Source organism: Leptosomus discolor, chromosome 1 (genome assembly GCF_034619465.1).
Source record: "Leptosomus discolor isolate bLepDis1 chromosome 1, bLepDis1.hap2, whole genome shotgun sequence".
Classification (NCBI taxonomy): Eukaryota; Metazoa; Chordata; class Aves; order Leptosomiformes; family Leptosomidae; genus Leptosomus; species Leptosomus discolor.
The window spans coordinates 10887738-10903467 of NC_141391.1; the positions used below are offsets into that span (position 1 = coordinate 10887738).

Consider the following 15730-nt stretch of genomic DNA (forward strand, 5'->3'; position numbering starts at 1 on the left):
CATAGACACTGCATATTTATTGGTATTCATATATATATAAATGGATATATTCTATATAAATATTCATATATTTTTGAGTATTAATATACTCATGTATATGATTATCAACAAATATGTAAACATACATATATATTTATTCTTGATTTGAGGGGGCACTGGTCAGACCTAAACTTATGATCTTTAATTAATTGAACTTCCCCTCTACCTGTAGTAAATGAAATTACGTTTGTATTTTGCAGATCGAGGTAGGGCTGGCCATGGTCTGTGCTCAGGCAGGACACTATCCCCAGCGTGGTGTCAAAGTCATGCCTCTGCAAGCCATGCTGATGGAGCTGTACCTGATTTAATGACCGCTGCCAGACCTGATCTGCAATTGCACTGTGCATCCAGGTCACATGAGTACCCCTGACTTCAGCTGGGCTGTTGGCTGGCCTGAGTCCTCAAAGGTCAGAGGAAGTTTCCATACATACCTGATCTGGATTTATATCATATATCATATCATAGGATGGTTTGGGTTGGAAGGGACCTCAAAGATCATCTAGTTCCAAACCCCATGCCATGGCAGAGGCACCTCCCACTAGACCAGATTGCTCAGGGCTCCATCCAGCCTGGCCTTGAACACTTCCAGGAACTGAGCATCCACAACTTCGTTAGGCAACCTGTTCCAGTGTCACGCCACCCTGAGGGTGAAGAACTACTTCCTTGTATCTAGTCTAAACGTGCCCTCTCCCAGCTTCCAACCACTGCCCCTCGTCCTGTCACTGCAGGCCCTTGTAAAAAGTCCCTCCCCAGCCTTCTTGTAGGCTCCTTTCAGGTATTGGAAGGCCACTATAAGGTCTCCCTGGAGCCTTCTCCTTTCCAGGCTGAACAAGCCCAGCTCTCTCAGCCTGTCCTTGTAGAAAAGGTGTTCCAACCCACTGACCATCTTAGTAGCCCTCCTCTGGACTCGCTCAAACAGCTCCATCTCTTTCTTGTGTTGGGGGCTCCAGAGCTGGACGCAGCACTCCAGGTGGAGTCTCATGAGGGCAGAGCAGAGGGGCAGAATCATCTCCCTGGACCTGCCGGCCACGCTTATTTTGATGCAGCCCAGGATATGGTTGGCTTCTTGGGCTGCAAGCACACACTGTTGGCTCATGTTCATCCTGTCATCCACCAGCATGCCCAAGTCCTTCTCCCCAGGACTGCTCTCAGTCCACTCATTGCCCAGCCTGTATCTGTGCTTGGGATTGCCTCGACCCAGGTTCAGGACCTTACACTTGGCCTTGTTAAACTTCATGAGGTTGGCCTGGACCCTGTCGAGGTCCCTCTGGATGGCATTCCTTCCCTCCAGCGTGTTGACCTCCCACACAGCTCAGTGTCATCGGCAAACTTGCTGAGGGTGCACTTGATGCCACTGTCCATGTTGCCGACAAAGATGTTAAATAGCACTGGTCCCAGTACCGATCCCTGAGGAACACCACTTGTCACTGGTCTCCACTCAGACATCAAACCATTGGTCACAACTTTTTGAGTGTGACCTTCCAGCCAATTTCTCATCCACCAAGTGGTTCATCCATCAAATCCATGTCTTTCTGATTTGGAGACCAGGTTGTTGTGCAGGACAGTGTCGAAGGCTTTGCACAAGTCCAGATAGATGACGTCAGTTGCTCTTCCCTTGTCAATTGATGCTGTAACTCCATCATAAAAGGCAACTAGATTAGTCAGGCAGGATTTTCCCTTGGTGAAGCCATGTTGGTTGCCACCAATCAGCTCCACATTCTCCATGTGCCATAGCAGAGCCTTCAGGAGGATCTGCTCCATGATCTTCCTGGGCACAGAGGTGAGACTGACCGGCCTGTAGTTGCCTGGGTCTTCCTTTTTTCCCTTTTTGAAAATGGGGGTGATGTTTTCCCTTTTCCAGTCAGTGGGCACTTCACCAGTCTGCCATGACTTCTCAAATATGATGGAAAGTGGCCTAGCAACTTGGTCTGCTAGTTCTCTCAGGACCCGTGGATGGATCTCAGGGTCTCATCTGGTCCCACAGACTTTCACACCTTCAGTTTCTTAGATAGTCATGAACCTGATCTTCACTTACAGTGGGTGGACCTTCGTTCTCCCAGTCCCCACCTTCAGCTTCTGAAACTTGGTCAGTGCATCTAGAGCCCTTGCAGATGAAGACTGAGGCAAAGAAGTCATTGAGAGCCTCAGCCTTCTCCATGTCCCTCACAGCCAGTTCTCCTGTTTCCTTCCAGAGAGGGCCCACAGCTTCCCTAGTCTTCCTTTTATCACTGACATACCTATAAAAGTTTTTGTTGTTACCCTTGATATCCCCCGCCATATTTAATTCTGTCTGGGCTTTAGCTTTCCTTAACTGATCCCTAGCTGCTCAGACAACTTCTTTGTGTTCTTCACAGTCTACCTGTCCTTTCTTCCACTTTATAACTTCTCTTATTGTCTTTAAGTGTGTCCAGATGTTCCCGGTTTCTCCACGCAGGCCTCCTGGCATTCTTGCCTGCCTTCTTCCTTTTTGGGATGCATTGCTCCTGAACTCAGAGGAGGCAGTCCTTGAATATGGACCAGCTTTCTTGGGCCCCTCTCCCCTTCAGGGCTTCATCCCATGACACTCCACTAAGCAGATCCCTGAAGAGGTCGAGTCTGCTTTCTTGAAGTCCAGGGTAGTGAGCTTGCTTTGCACTCTCCTTGTTGCCCTGAGGATCTTGAATTCTAAAATTTCATGATCACTACAGCCAAGGCTTCCCTTGAGCTTTACATTAGCCAAGAGCCCCTCGTTGTTGGTGAGAACAAGGTCCAGCATGACACCCCTTCTTCACAGTTCCTCTACCACCTGGAGGAGGAAATTGTCATCAATGCATTCCACGAACCTCCTATATTACTGGTGCCCTGCTGTGCCTTCCTTCCAACAGATGTCCGGGTAATTGAAGTCCCCTATGAGGACCAGGGCTTGTGGACATGAAGCCACTCCTATCTGTCTATAGAGGGCCTCATGCACTTGATCATCCTGGTCAGGCAGCCTGTAGCAGACCCCCACTATGATACCACTTTCCCCTGCCATTTCTCTCATCCTGATCCATAAGCTCTTGGTCAACTCTTCATCCATCCCCAGGCCGAGTTCCATGGACTCCAGCTGGTTCTTGACATAAAGGGCGACACCCCCCCCTCTTCTCCCCTGCCTCTCTTTTCTAAAGAGCCTATACTCATCTATTCCTCCAGGCATGTCTCAGTGATGCCTGTAACATCATAGCCTTTAGATGTGCACACATCTCTAACTCCTCTTGTTTGTTCCCCATTCTCTGTGCATTTGCAGGACAGGGGACTGCTTGAAAGAGTCCAGCACAGAGCCACAAAGATGATGAAGGGGGTGGAACATCTCCCTTCTGATGAAAGGCTGAGGGAGCTGGGTCTCTTTAGCTTGGAGGAGACTGAGGGGTGACCTCATTAAGGTTTATAAACACGTAAAGGGTGACTGTCAGGAGAATGGAGCCGGGCTCTTCTCTGTGATGGCCAATGATAGGACAAGGGGCAACGGGTGCAAGCTGGAGCACAGGAGGTTCCACATTAACATAAGGAAAAACTTTTTCCCTGTGAGGGTGGCAGAGCACCGGAACAGGCTGCCCAGAGAGGTTGTGGAGTCTCCTTCTCTGGAGACATTCAAAACCCGCCTGGACACGTTTCTGTGTGCTGTACTCTAGGTGGTCCTGCTCGGGCAGGGGCGTTGGACTAGATGATCTTTCGAGGTCCCTTCCAACCCCTAACATTCTGTGATTCTGTGATTCTGTGATTTGCATAGAGGCATTTAAGTGGGCCCTCCATTGAAGCCGGCTTACCAGCTGGAGTGTTTCATGGCTGGAATTCATTATCTTGCAATTCACATGCTTTGTTGCTGGCCTGCAATCCATCTCTGGGGCCAGGGCATCTATTTCCAGCACTGGCCTTGAAGTGGGATGGATTGAGGATCCCCTCATCCAGCAAATCTAGTTTAAAGCCCTCCTTACTAGCTTGGCTAGCCTTTGTTTGAAGATGTTCTCCCTTTCTCTGAGAGATGTACCCCATCAGCCCCCAGGAGACCAGGTTTCTCAAAGTGAGTCCTGTGGTCCAAGTAGCCAAAGACCTGGCTGTGGCACCACTCCTTCAGCCATTCATTGATTTTCCTGATTCAAGCCCCTTACCTTTGACTGGGAGGGTTGATGAAATGATTACCTGGGTCCCCGAGTCCTTTACTGCCTCTCCTAGGGTTCTGTAATCCCTCTTGATGCTCTTGAGATTGCTTTTGGCTGTGTCACTGGTGCCCACATGAAACAGCAGCAATGGATAGTAATCCATGGGATGTACCAGGTTTGGTAGTCTCTCTGTGACATCCCTAATCCTAGCCCCTGCTAAGCAGCAAACCCCTCTAGACAGTGGGTTGAGCTGGCAAATGAGCTCCTCAATACCCCTTTTTAAAAGTTAATAATTATTTTTGAATGTGTAAAGCAGCGGAGGTGAAAGGTGCTGAGAGTTGGGAGGTCTTGGAGTTGAACCAGCCCTGCAAAGCGGAGATGTGCCCTGGGGACCAGTGGGTCACAGTTGTGGTGTGTGCACGGGTTCAGATGTCTAACCAGCGTGCAGGTTTGGATCATCGGCCAGACTTCTTGAACAGCTTTTCTGTGGAGGAGAAAAGTGGTTATGGTTAACTGAATAAATGTAAAAGAAAGATTCTTAGCAGTAGTCGAAAGTTATATGAGTGGGGTGGTCAGCGTAATAGCTGCAGGTGTGTTGTGAAAAGTGCATGTGAAAATGTGAATTCTTGCTTGTGGGCTTGTAAAATATTAAGGTGACATTTTTGGAGTGGACTCAAAGAATGAATTAATTTTTGGAAGAGAATATTTCAGATCAACTGGCTGTGCTTGGTCTAAACTATTGCGTGGTGGCGGTTTCTTCTATGAGCAGAAGCAGTTTACAGCCCCTCTGTACACACAACACTGTCCGCACAACAGCAGCAGTGGTCCCTTCTTTGGAAAGAGTCCACACCTAAAATTGTCCCTGAAAGCCATGGTGCCATGTTGTGTCCAGTAAGAGTTGTAACCTGTACATTATCGACTTACGTATCTATTACATGCATATGTATTGCATTTTTTAACATGTTCAATGTCCTTGTCACAATCCTGGCTGGTTGTGATATTCATGATACTGCGTGTAATAGCATGGTATATATGCAGGCTGATCCAATGTCGGTGGAAATAGCAGTGCTGAGTATTGACTTTCTTTTTCTATTCTACTGCTCTGGGAACTCAGGCATAATATTCACTGCAGAAATTGCATTTTGAGGTAACAGTAAATTTGTACATTCAAAACATCAGTAAAAAAGAGAAAATTAAAAGTTAAGCCCTAGACATGAATGTTACCTGTCTTGCTTTGTTTGACGAGCGTGGTTTATTACGTGTGTTTTATATTTAAACCAGAAAAAAAGAATCTTAGGAAGTTCTAGGTATGTATACACTCGCAAAGTTAATATTGCTTTTGGACTCATTCCTGGACATGATTTAGTCCCCATTTAAGTCAATGGGGATATTTCCATTCACTTCAATAGGAGCTGGGTTTGCGTTTAAATATGCATTAGAGCCTAGAAAATTTGTGCAATAAAATAAAAATGGAAGGCCACACTTTGCACAATGGGGGAGCTTAAATGAAGGCGCTGAAATAACGTTTAATCATCAGAGTAAGGAGCCTGATTTTCAAAGCTGCCGGCCGCGAGCGGTGGGGGGGATGAGCAATAGGTCTCCTTCATGCTCTGTTTGAGTTTGTGGCTGATGTGATACCACCGTCTGCATTCAGAACTGGGACTGGTGATTCATTGCTCGAGAGGACTTTAAAAAGGGGTGAATATAATATATGGTTTATTCTGATTCCCACGGGCTTTGGTGGCCCCAGTGTGCTGAATCCATCTGGCATCAGAGCTCAGGTTCATGTCTTCGTTACGCTAAAGCTTTTTAATCCTGTGGGTTATATTTACAATTTATCCTTAATGGAAATAACTAAATAAATATCTGCTAAAAGAGGTACGCAGTCTGCTTTTATACATACCAGAGCCACTCTATGTGAAGGACCTAAATAAAAAAATATATGGGTTAGGCGTAATGTTAGGTTTCTTGAAATCATAAATTTTCTTCTGTAATTGGGTGTGAAATTCCTGTCTACAAATCATGCCATTTTGGTTGATTTTACGTTCGTTCATTTGATGAATAATGGGCTTGCAGTATTTTTAAACTTTTCCTGCCTACCATAGCTCTCTGCTAAGTGTCCTTCAAAAGTCATGTCTTTGCTCAATGCAAGGAATCTGGATTAGCTGTGACAGTTGCGTTTATACTCACAAATCTTTCCCTGACCCCCCTGTGCAACGATGTGTGGGGGCAGGGTCTGGCTGGAGCTCGGGGGCAGGACCAGGGTTAGGCAGATGTAAAGCCTCAGTGAGAACAGATGAGGTATGTGTAAACTCTTTCTTCCTCTCTGTATTTTAGACGGACAAGTTTTGAAAAAAAATGTCACTGTTGAATTGTTTTCCTCTAAAGCTGCATTTATTTATTATTTTTTTCCCGGCAAGGCGATGCAGACGAGGACCTTTGGCTGATGGCTCAGTGACAAGCAAGGTGTTGTGTTTACTGCCACAAGGCTCAAAGAGTCTTTGATGAGGGTCATGAATAATCAGTAGCTTTTCGGAATCACTCATTTTTTCTTTTATTTCTTTGAATTTCTCTGAAGGTATGAAACAGAGCCGTGAGTATTTTGCTGTCAGTAGGAGTTCCTGACTCTGCCTCATTCCTGTCATTTGAATTTGGGGACAAACTAGCTTCTGCTTTGTAGCTGTTTTGCACTGAGCCCCTTTGTTTTGAGCTGGAGGAGGGACAGGCAGACTTAGGGGCCTGGAAATGCATTTTTGTGGCACTTTGTATGGCAGAAGCTGATATGGCCCTTGCACATATTGAGGATGAGTTTGCAGGTGCCCCCAGGACTGAAGTCAGGAAGGGACATCCATCACTCTTAGTCCTTCGGTCATCTTAAAGACTGTATATTTTTATAGCTACTTTAACCACTAAACCTTGCATTTGCATTAGCAGGGAGCTGGATTTGGGTGGTAAGGGGCATGCTGCACTGTGGCAGCTGGGAACATCTGGGGGTGTGCTGCCATAGTGTCAGCTCCATCCCTCACTGCAGCTTGTGCTGAGGACAGGCTCTGCCTTTGCTATCTCCCACTTATCCTGCCCTCCTCTCTGGCCACTCCTGGGTCAGGCTTTGGGAATAAATGGGCTGTTCACCTTATCTGGCCTTTCCTAATATCCCAGTCTGAGATGCAGATTTGTGCAATTACCTAATATTCCTGAAAAGGGATGAGAAGAACAAGCAAAGTCTTGTCGTTGGGACTCTTCTCAATTGAACAACTGAGAAGAGCTGGTGGTATTAAGCAGGATGTCCCCCTGCAAAACCACTGCAGTATTTTGAAAAAGAGGTAATTAAGTTATTTTCTGTAATACCAATGTGTGATAAAAGCATTTGGAAGAGTAGCAGATACTTCCAAGTCAGTCCTCTTTGTGTCTGTGTAGGAACCTCCCTACACCTTGTTTGTCATTTGCTGAAACTGAGAGTGTGGCTACTTACACTGGCAACTTTCACAGAATCACAGAATGGCAGGAGTTGGAAGGGACCTCTGGAGGTCATCTAGTCCAATCCACCTGCTAAAGCAGGTTAGCTTAGAGCAGGTCACACAGAAACGCGTCCAGATGGGTTTTGAATATCTCCAGAGAAGGAGAGTCCACAACCTCCCTGGGCAGCCTGTTCCAGAGCTCTGTCAGCCTTAATGTAAGGAAGTTTTTCCTCATGTTGAGGTGGAACTTCCTGTGCTCCAGTTTGTGCCCGTTGCCCCTTGTCCTGTCACTGGCACCACTGAAAAGAGCCTGGCCCCATCCTTTTGACACCCACCCTGTAGATATTTATAAGTGTTGATAAGGTCCCTTCTCAGTCTTCTCCAGGCTAAACAGTCCCAGGTCTCTCAGCCTTTCCTCGTAGGAGAGATGCTCCAGCCCCCTAATCATCTTAGTAGCCCTTTACTGTACCCTCTCCAGTAGCTCCCTGTCTCTCTTGAATTGGGGGGCCCAGAACTGGACAGAACTTTTATAACACAGGCTACTGAGTCACTCAGCAAAATCACATGCTACATTATTTGTTACATCTAGGCCAATAACTCGGATAGGAGTATTCTTGTCCCAGTACCAAGATGCCAAATGATGGGAGATTTTTGGCCTGTCCCTGGTGAGCGGTTGCTCCTGCCGGATATCCTTCACATTGAGTATTTGCGCTCTCCTTCTTCTGCCATTGACTCCCAGTCATCAGACCTCAGTTTGCTTTTCTCAGCTAGATTAAAGAGTCTCATTACTCTCCCTTGTCTTTTCCTTGCCTAGCTTCTTACAGACCACCAAGTTGTCTTTTAATCTTGCCTTAAAAAAAAATAACCAGAATTGAACTCCTAATGTTTGCACTATTAAGAGTATTCATGAAGGATGATCTGACTTTTAGGAGGAACGTATGTGCAAAGCAGATATCCATGGCGATGGGCACCTATGTAAACACCCAACTTGACAGCTCCAGTAAACACTTTTGCAGAGCTGGGGCAGGTCCATTCGTCACACAACCTATACATGAAGTACTGTCAAACACAAAAAGTAAACAAACAGGGGTCAAAAAAGATGCAAGGAAAGAAATAATGCTTTTCTCTAATCCCTTTTTATTTTAAGAACCTCTTGGGTTTCTCATGGCTATAGTAAACACATAACTTTGAGGTAATTTTTGAGTAGACAACGTCATTTGAAGTGGTGTGCTGAAAGATGCACAGCAAATCAGTGGGAGAGGCTTGAAGGAAATCCAGTTTGCCAATTCTGTGTCCACTTTAGTATCCAGTAGCTTCTCACTCCTATGATTTTTAGCCTTCACCCTTAATAATGAAGCGTCTCACTACGTGCCACTTGCAGGAGCCACACAGAAAACATTATCCCATTGTTTTCCTGGGGAAAGAGGGAAAACAAGCCTTTAAGAGAAATAAGCCCACAACCTTTGCATTGCTGGCACATTGCCGAGCCCAAGGGCTGCACTTAATTTACATATAAATGTGCCCCGGATTTTAAGCAGAGATTAATGCAGTCTGTTGTTATTTTTCACTTACAGTGTCCATAATGCACCATGGTGCTTGGTGAGTCGCATAGGGCAAATGTACTTGGAGGAATGCAGGGGCAAGCGTATCAGTGGCACCACTTTTTGTATTGATGGCTGGCTTTATTTCAGAGGCTGCCTCAGGCCTGAGGAAGTGCTGGCTTCAGTCCTTCAGGGATACTGCAAAATCTGTCCAAGGCCGACATAAAGAGCTGGCTTACAGACTACTTGTTTGGATTTCAGCTGCCTCATGTGGAAATGCAGTACTGCCTCTGTGGCATATGTCCCAGTGGACAGGAACATCTGTTTTCCCGTCTTGTTCAGAAATGCGTCTGCAAAATCTTGGAACTTTTTCTTTTTTAATCACTTTGAAATTTTCAGGATCTCTGCTGCTGTTTCTTCTTACTTCTTGATTTCTTTAGCTCAGACATCATTACCTTGTTCATGTTTCTCTTCTAATTAGCAGGCAGCTGGGAAGAGTGCACCACAAAAGCTGTCCAAGAAAAGCCTTAGAGCTGATCCCAAAAGCTTCTCCTCCCCTCTGCTCTCCTGGCCCTGAAAACAAAGTTCTGTCTTTCTTTAGTATCTGTTAATAACTATAAGCTTTGAAGTAAATGAGGTCTTTTCTGAATTTGTTGTTATCTTATCCAGGGATATTCTTGGCATTTCCTATATTTTCACTCAGCTAAAGTGAGTGAGAGCCTTATCTGTGGGCTGCCCCAGGAAGTATTTTGTGGGTCTTGATGCCAGCTCTGCCAGCCTTTTTGCTTTCATGCCATAGTGATGAAGAAACAGTGCTAATAATCAACTGTCATCACTAGTCTTCAGAGTTAACATCTCATGTGAAGATGAAGTTTGATATCCCTCTGTGAGGTGTCACCTATACTTGCATAGAGAGATTGGTTAAATATCCGGGCAGCATGTGTATTCTTGTGGGTACTTACTTTAGACGCATATTTAGGTAGACAGCAAGGAGGTACTTTGTGCAGGATGTTCAAGAGCATGTTAGAAGGTGTTCCTGGGGGGATGGGTGGGTTTCTGTGTAGAGGACCTGAAAGCGAACAAAGACCTTCTTACTTGTCAAGCTGCTCTGTGGTGGTGACAGGTGAAATGACAAGACATATTGAGCAAAAGGAATTAATTTCTATCTGGGACCTTTTAATAAATCAAAGTAAAAAGAACTAGTGTAGCAGACCCATTGGCAGTTGCTTGCGCTTGTTCGATGATCCTTTCCTCCTGAAATACAGAAATGGAAAGTAACTGTTGCCAGGAGTCATAAAATGAAGGAATGACTCAGAAGATATATTTTTTTATCAGCTCAATGTTGGTGAAATTCAGCTTCATAAACAGAGGTTAATCTGCTAAAAACTTCTGTGCTCTCACTGGGGGAAAACCCTACTTATTTCAAATTTTGTTTAAAGATCTAAAATAATTCTTCTTGTCTTCTGAATAAATCAACATCTCTAGGAGCACTGATGTTCATCATTTTTTGCCTCATCCTTGCCCACGTGGATTTTATTTTTTTTATTTATTTCCACAGGGTGTCATTTATTATGGGCTTTTCTCATCCCTGTGGTGTAATCTATCTTCTGGACTTCTAGGCATTTTCATCACAGTTCACTACATATTTCACCCACGTTTCTACACAAAGTCATTGCATAGCACAGGCAGCTGCCGACAAGAATATTTAGAATACGCTCTGCCTTTGTCCTCCAGTGCTGCGTTGCTCACCTTTGTTGGGTGAATAATATGTCTGAGCAAAAAGGACATGGATCTCATGTTACTAGATAAAGACTTAAGCCCATACATGGCTGGAATTGGTACTCCTTTCCCCTTCATCTCTATATAGTTGACATAATGGTAGGAAAATACTTGTCAGTTCAAACTAGCAGTAAAATACGTAATAAAAAAATCCCAAACTTGGAAAAATTATTTAGAAAATTACAAAAAAAAAAAAAAAGTAACCTATAAGACAAGTGCAAGTACATCAGGCATCTCTGTAACTGTGTGGTGACTTCTGTGCTGCGTCATTCCCAGAGCAGAGTTGGGTGGGGGATGTCGGGAGACAGGGCCTGACTCTCTGGGGACAGGCAGCATCGCTTCTCGCTCAGTCTTACATAAGGGATGGTGGTCCCTTAGGACAGAAATTATATCATTCAGCACTTGCTGCTAATCCTTATAAAAGCAATTTAGTAAGTTTGCCAGTGAACCTCAGTGTAGGATGTGTTCTGCTGTGAAATGTCCAGGGAGGTTGACACTGGGAGGTTCATTGTGTTAGACATTGGAGGCTCTATCGTGCCATCAAATCTATCCCTTCTGCTGATGTCTCAGGAACATAGGGCCGTCATTTTCATGGGTACTTTTTGAGAAATGGAATACACTTACCAGTTAACTTTTAAACCAAAGGTCTTGTCTGAATTCAGTGTCATAAAGGGATTAATTGCCGGTATAATCTAAAAAGCCAGATTTGATGCGTAACTTGTAAGACTGAGGCATAATGCAGATAAATTACATCTGAACTTTACATACCTCTTTGAGAAGGATTCTTGCTAGGACTGGCGAGGAGGATCCCTTCTCAGCAACCCGTGCTCTGCAGAGTGGCTGAGCACAGAGCCTCTATCTGCCCAAAGTCTACTTGAAACCCCTTTGCCTATTCCAGTGTCTTCAAAGCTTTTCTAAGACTTCAGGCTGTCATAGAAGTTTTCAGTGCAGCCTGATACTTAAAAAACCCAAAAAGCCAAAATGACACACACATCCCTTATTGGTGCTGATCTTAGAGCACCTCTTTCCTCAGTGATTACCTGATAATGTTCTAAGTAGCATCAAGCACATCTGAGACTTAAGTTCAGGTTTCTTGTGTTCCTGTCTTGCCCTGCAACTTCTCCATCAGTTTCTATCTGTTAATGCTTGATGGTCTACAAACTATCCTTTTCAGTATATCTCAAGCTTGAGATCCACTGTGTTATTGTGTCACCCAAGATTTAAAAATGCTGTATTAGAAGAGGAAAATGTTCTTGGTGTACATGACACAGAAGTGGTGGAAAAATGCCTTTGGTTAATTTGATGGCAGTGTGGTTGTGTGTGTGGTATTGGCATATTTAATCCTCAGTGCATTCATAGTCAGTGCTCAAGTCAGTGAAGGTTTGGACTATGCAAATATGAGCTGGTCTTCCAGTGCTTCGAGTTTTTTCTGGTTGAAGGGCCCTATATCTGTTTTTACCTGTTGTCTTCATAGTTTTGGTGTTCATTTCAGGAGCAGGATGGATTTCTAAATCACTTTAGGCAGAAACGAGGTGGATGGAAGTCCTTCATGGCAGGAACCATGTGCGAGTGGGAGTAGTGCTTCAGTGGAGTGGTGGGTGCCATGCCTCTCTGTGGCTGTTATATACAAACACACTTTCTCTCGTAGTTTCTTAGGACAAGTAGGAAAACAGCTGATATTTTCTGAAACCAGTAGGTAGAGTGGCCAGACCCTTCCTTTCTCTGTGATAATAGGATATACTGGTTGTCTAAGAGCTTCTACTATATGAGCTTTTGATTGTTTGTTATCCATGATTTGGGGATTGTGCAGTGAGTGATATTATTAAATTTAACGTCTGTTTTCTGAACCTGAATGGATTTAATTTAAACTTCCACTTAGGTTTTCTTCTTTAGCAAGGGCAGTGGGAGGAGCTTGAAAAGAGAAGCCACTTTCTCTTGTGCAATTCATTTTCAATGGTTATATCCCTCTCTATCAATATTTATTCAAATTCTCATCACCAGCAGAAAATGATGGTGTTTCTTCTGCTACTCTGCCAGCTGCAGTCCCAGCAGAGAATTGGCTATGACATTAAGACACTTACAAAAAGCTATCTTTTTTACCCCACCACCCACCCCACCCCCACCCCCCCCAAATTTCTTGGGACAAAGGATTGAGCAGGATTCAGGGAACAATCCCAAGTTCAAGTTTCTGTTTGCATTTTATGCACAACTTTAATTTTTCCAAGGATGGAGCATTTGTTGTATGCCAAACATATCTGTAGTACAAACAAATTAAAATCCTATTACTGAGATCCTCTGCTTTTTTTGCTGCAGGAGTTGTCTACACGGCAGATATCCTTGACCGGGAGACGACCAAATCCTACTGGTTGACAGTGTATGCGACTGATCATGGTGTTGTCCCACTGTACACTACCATTGAAGTCTACATTGAAATAGAGGACGTGAATGACAACGCCCCCCTCACCTCTGAACCTATCTATTACCCAGCTGTCCTGGAAAACTCCCCGAAGGATGTATCTGTCATTCAGATTCAAGCCGAGGACCCTGACTCCAGCACTAACGAAAAACTGACCTACCGGATTACAAGTGGAAATCCCCAGAACTTCTTTGTAATCAATCCCAAAACAGGTAACGAAATCCTGCTGCCTTATGGTGGTAGTAAAATACAATTTAAGTATTTGTCAGCTTGCTCCCCTTCAGGATCTGCTGGTGTTGCATTGCTTTTCAAACCTCTGTTTTCTGGTTAGTTATGTGTCTGTCCAAAGCATCTCTTATGCGTCTCCAGCATCCTCTTTTGCATTGCTGCAGAAGCACACTGGCAGATGACATGCTGCTGCAGTGATAGCTCTTCTGTAGGTCACCAAATAGCTTCTGGCTCTTCCCTGTGCCTGAGGGGATGAGAGTTTGCTACACTGAGTCTGCGGAGCAATGCTAGGAAGCAGATTCAAGCTGTTGCATTTTCAAAGCGGCATCTTGTCCTTTGTAAGCTGGCGTGTCACTGCTGAAGTGAGTGGCATGACAGTTGTCCAGCACATGTAATTAGGTTCCCCATTACAGTAGCTGGATGTAATTCCACAGCTTGTTTTATACAAAAAGACAGTTTAGATCATCTCAAAGGCCTTTAAAAAAAGAAAAAGTCTGTGTGTTTGCATTGATTTGTAACAGCCGTGGATATAACCTGTAGGTGCAGTGTCACAGATACGGATTTAAGTTAAAGTGCTGCTGTTGGCTGGCCTGGCCCCGTCATGGTGGAGCATTGCACCCGTGCAGATCGGCTCTGCCCATCTCTCTGCCCTCAGTGTCTTTACTGAACCAGGCATCTCCAGAGCCTGGTTGATGAAGAAATTGCCCTAGGAGACATAGCCTGAGGTTGTGGATGCCCTCCTGGGTGCCTACCTGTGCTAGGCCACAGGTGGTCCTTGCTCTGGCGTGCACTTGGCCATCCTTTGCTCTTTATTTGTCTCCATCCAGCATGGTCCGGAGCTAGAGAGTTGGGGGGCTTTTTTTACAGCAATAGGCTGATCTTTGTCAAAGTAGTTCAGAAGATTCACACAGCTCTCATGCTGGTTGTAATGCTTGTTTCATTCTGAGGTTTTGATTTTTTTTTTAAATGTTTATTTATGTCTATTGCAAATTTCTAAACAGCTATAAAACCAGAAAGAATAGACCTGAGACGGAACATCTTTAATTTGGTGTAGGAAAATGACATTCACTAAATAGGTTTTCAACATTTGGCTGGGCAATCCTATTGCAATGTGTAGCATAAGTAGGGGTCAGGATCTTTTCAGGCGTAAGCCCAGGTGAAGAATCATGAAGCATGTATAATCGCTGTGTTCAATCTGCCGAGCCCTAAGGCACATATCTCACTTATTTTTAACACTTGAAATGGCCAAAGATGGCTCTTCCATCTGCATCCCTTCTCCCCCTCCCCACCCCATAAATTCCATCTGGGCAAAGTAGCAGAGTTAGGACTCCGCAATGTTTAATGCGTGCGCTTCCCTCCCATCAGCTCCTCCCGCAGAGCAACCTGCTCAGCACAGCTCTGCTTATCTGCACGGCAGCCGGGGTGAGCCCACGCCAATGCCCTGAGCCAGGCACACTGCAGCCCCACAGCACCCTAGCCTGGTAGCCCACCCTGTGGGGTGGCTCTTCCTCCCGCCCAAATGGCAGGCAGGGATGCTTTTCCGTAACAAGGAGGTCTTCCTTCTCACAGTTAACACTGAAGATGGTTCATCTTCATTTTGCACTGAGGAAATTGCTGGCTGAGAACTTAAAAGGCTTCAGGATGACTGATGCTGCTGAGGCAACCCCCAAAGGGCCCCCATTACATTTGGTGGCATCCTGGCTGGTGGCTGGCTGGGATTTGTCACGAGGGGATAAACCATCTCTTTCTATCCACCTCAGTGGCAAGAGGAGAGAGCAGTGAGAGCTGAGCAAGGCGGCCTCTTTTGAGTTGTTTTTGCCTTTGTAAATGATGAGGCTGTTAGAGCGTGTGTGCACAGAGGTGCCTTGTCCCAAACACAAGGACTTTGTTCTCCTTTGAAAAGACAGTATCAACATGTGGTGAGCTCTGCCTGCCCGGCTCGACATCGGGAGTCTTTCTCCCGACAGGATGCTGATGTCCAAGGAATAAAAGCGTAGTGGATTTTCCTAGAGAGTGCCCCTGGGAGTCTCTGGCCAGGCTCCTTTCAGCCGTCTCCCTGAAGTGCACTGGTTTCTTTAAAACAGCATTTTACATTCTGACTGTTTTATAAAGGCAACTTCTCCACACTCAGAAGAGGTTTATAGCACTCTG

The 15730-nt window shown here is 45.1% G+C and overlaps 1 protein-coding gene across 2 annotated transcripts in view; it reads left to right on the forward strand.

The window, feature by feature from the left end:
• FAT3 (FAT atypical cadherin 3) overlaps positions 1 to 15730 on the forward strand; it is a 330777-nt gene that overhangs the window by 92376 nt on the left and 222671 nt on the right. For both annotated transcript variants that reach the window (XM_086481717.1, XM_086481718.1), the window contains exon 2: positions 13249 to 13563. In XM_086481717.1, coding sequence (XP_086337843.1) covers positions 13249 to 13563 — 315 coding nt within the window. The remainder of the gene's footprint in view (positions 1 to 13248; positions 13564 to 15730) is intronic.